Consider the following 1666-nt stretch of genomic DNA (forward strand, 5'->3'; position numbering starts at 1 on the left):
TTGTTTTCAATAAATTAAAAAAGCAGTGGACGTTTTACTTTACATTAACATTATCAGATTCTCACACAGCAGATTCCACCTGCTGTGCAACTCATCCCCTGGTGGACACACTCTCCGTAATGTTGCTGCTAGTGTGGTGGTTTCATTTGGGCAGAACTTACTGCCAGTAAGGCTCTTCACCAGTTCACTGCACAGTGCTGGTGGCAGCCACTGCTCGGGTAGATCAATGTTACAGACCTGAATCCTTCCGTGCTTTATATCCATATCTACTTTGACATCAAGAACAGAATCTTTATAGACCATGTTAAAACAAGTGCTAACACTGAACTTCGGTGTCTTTCCATACACCCATTCCCAAGTTTGTAGTTCTTTAGTTTTACTATTAATTCCAGGAAGCACAGTCTCATCAGCTGGATTTATTAAGGTGATATGATGGTCTATTTGGTATTGTGTAGCATATTCTTCAGCAATGGCATCCAGGAGCATCTCACAAGTTAAGCTGGGATCCTCTTCAAAGAGATTTTTCACCGAGGCAGGCACACTAGGAGTGGCATTGCTTTTTAGCCCTTTATAAGGACTCTTTAGCACAGAAGATAAAACAAACTTATCAGCATTGCAGAGTAAGGTACAGTGGTGATAAGCAGTTGTCCTTCCCAGCTTTGCAGCAGTGCCTGAGATTTTGTACTGCCTATCTAGCAAGATGTCATACCTGTCTGTGACGTGTACATCTAACTGGGGGCGCAAGGCTTTCAGTGCCTTCACAACTAGCTTCAGGTTTTCCATTCGTTCATATTTTTTTCTGGTTGTAAAGAAAGTCAAATTGATATTGCCTAAGTCATGGTAAACAGTCCCTCCTCCACTTCTTCTCCTGGCTAGTTTTATATTTTTTTGCCTCAATAGCCTGAGGTTGCATTAAATCTGATGTCTCCCTATTACCACAGCAGGGGAATTTCTCCACAGGAAAAGGACCCGTCGGTTCTCTAAATTCATGTGGTCGTGGATCCAGTCTTCCACAGCTAGATTTTGGTAAACGTCGTCAGAAACAGACTGGATAATGAGGCTTCCACTAGCTGTGCTCCTGAAGCCAGCTTTTGGAGTCCTGAGGATGCAGGACAGCTGGAGGCAGTTCTTTAACGATGACCGGAGTACCATGTTTTCAATAACTGCGCAGCAGATGGAAGGAACACTTGACCTGATTGTGTCAAGTGCACAAGGCGCTGTTGTGACAGAACTGAAATGCTAGTGGCAGTCATGATGCAGCCATGCCCCTCCCAAAGCAGCACGGCTCCCAGGGCAGGCGTCTCCTCCTGAAGCTAGTGAGGCCGTTGCCGTTCACCCCCCTGACGTCTGCTTCACATAAAGCTGAGGCAGTCAAGAGTAGCTTCTCCTCACAGCCCTCGGTGCCTAAAAGACCAAAGGAAGAAGTGGAATTAAACTGCGTGGCTTTACACTTACTTTTAACAGCGCTGTTTTTTTTGTGTGTGTGTGTTTGGTTTTTTTTTTTCATTAAGAAAAAGCCAGGCACAAGTAGTTCCCGAGCTTGTGGGGTCAGTGCCGAGAGCCCAGCCCCTGCGGTCCCGGGCGCCGTTCCGCCCTCGGGGCGCAGGCGTTCCCCGGGCTGCCACCCCTCACGGAGCCCGCTCCCCTCGAGGGGGCTGCACCGAGG

General features: G+C 47.2%; 1 protein-coding gene across 1 annotated transcript; it reads right to left on the reverse strand.

Annotated features, from left to right (window-relative positions):
• LIPT1 (lipoyltransferase 1) lies at positions 1-1233 on the reverse strand. The gene is given in 1 exon segment (XM_008946793.1): positions 1-1233. A coding segment is annotated over 1 exon segment (1113 nt). The 5' UTR covers positions 1153-1233; the 3' UTR covers positions 1-39.
• Positions 1234-1666: the final 433 nt, after the last annotated feature.

This window comes from Merops nubicus, unplaced genomic scaffold (genome assembly GCF_000691845.1).
Source record: "Merops nubicus isolate BGI_N331 unplaced genomic scaffold, ASM69184v1 scaffold5439, whole genome shotgun sequence".
Classification (NCBI taxonomy): domain Eukaryota; kingdom Metazoa; phylum Chordata; class Aves; order Coraciiformes; family Meropidae; genus Merops; species Merops nubicus.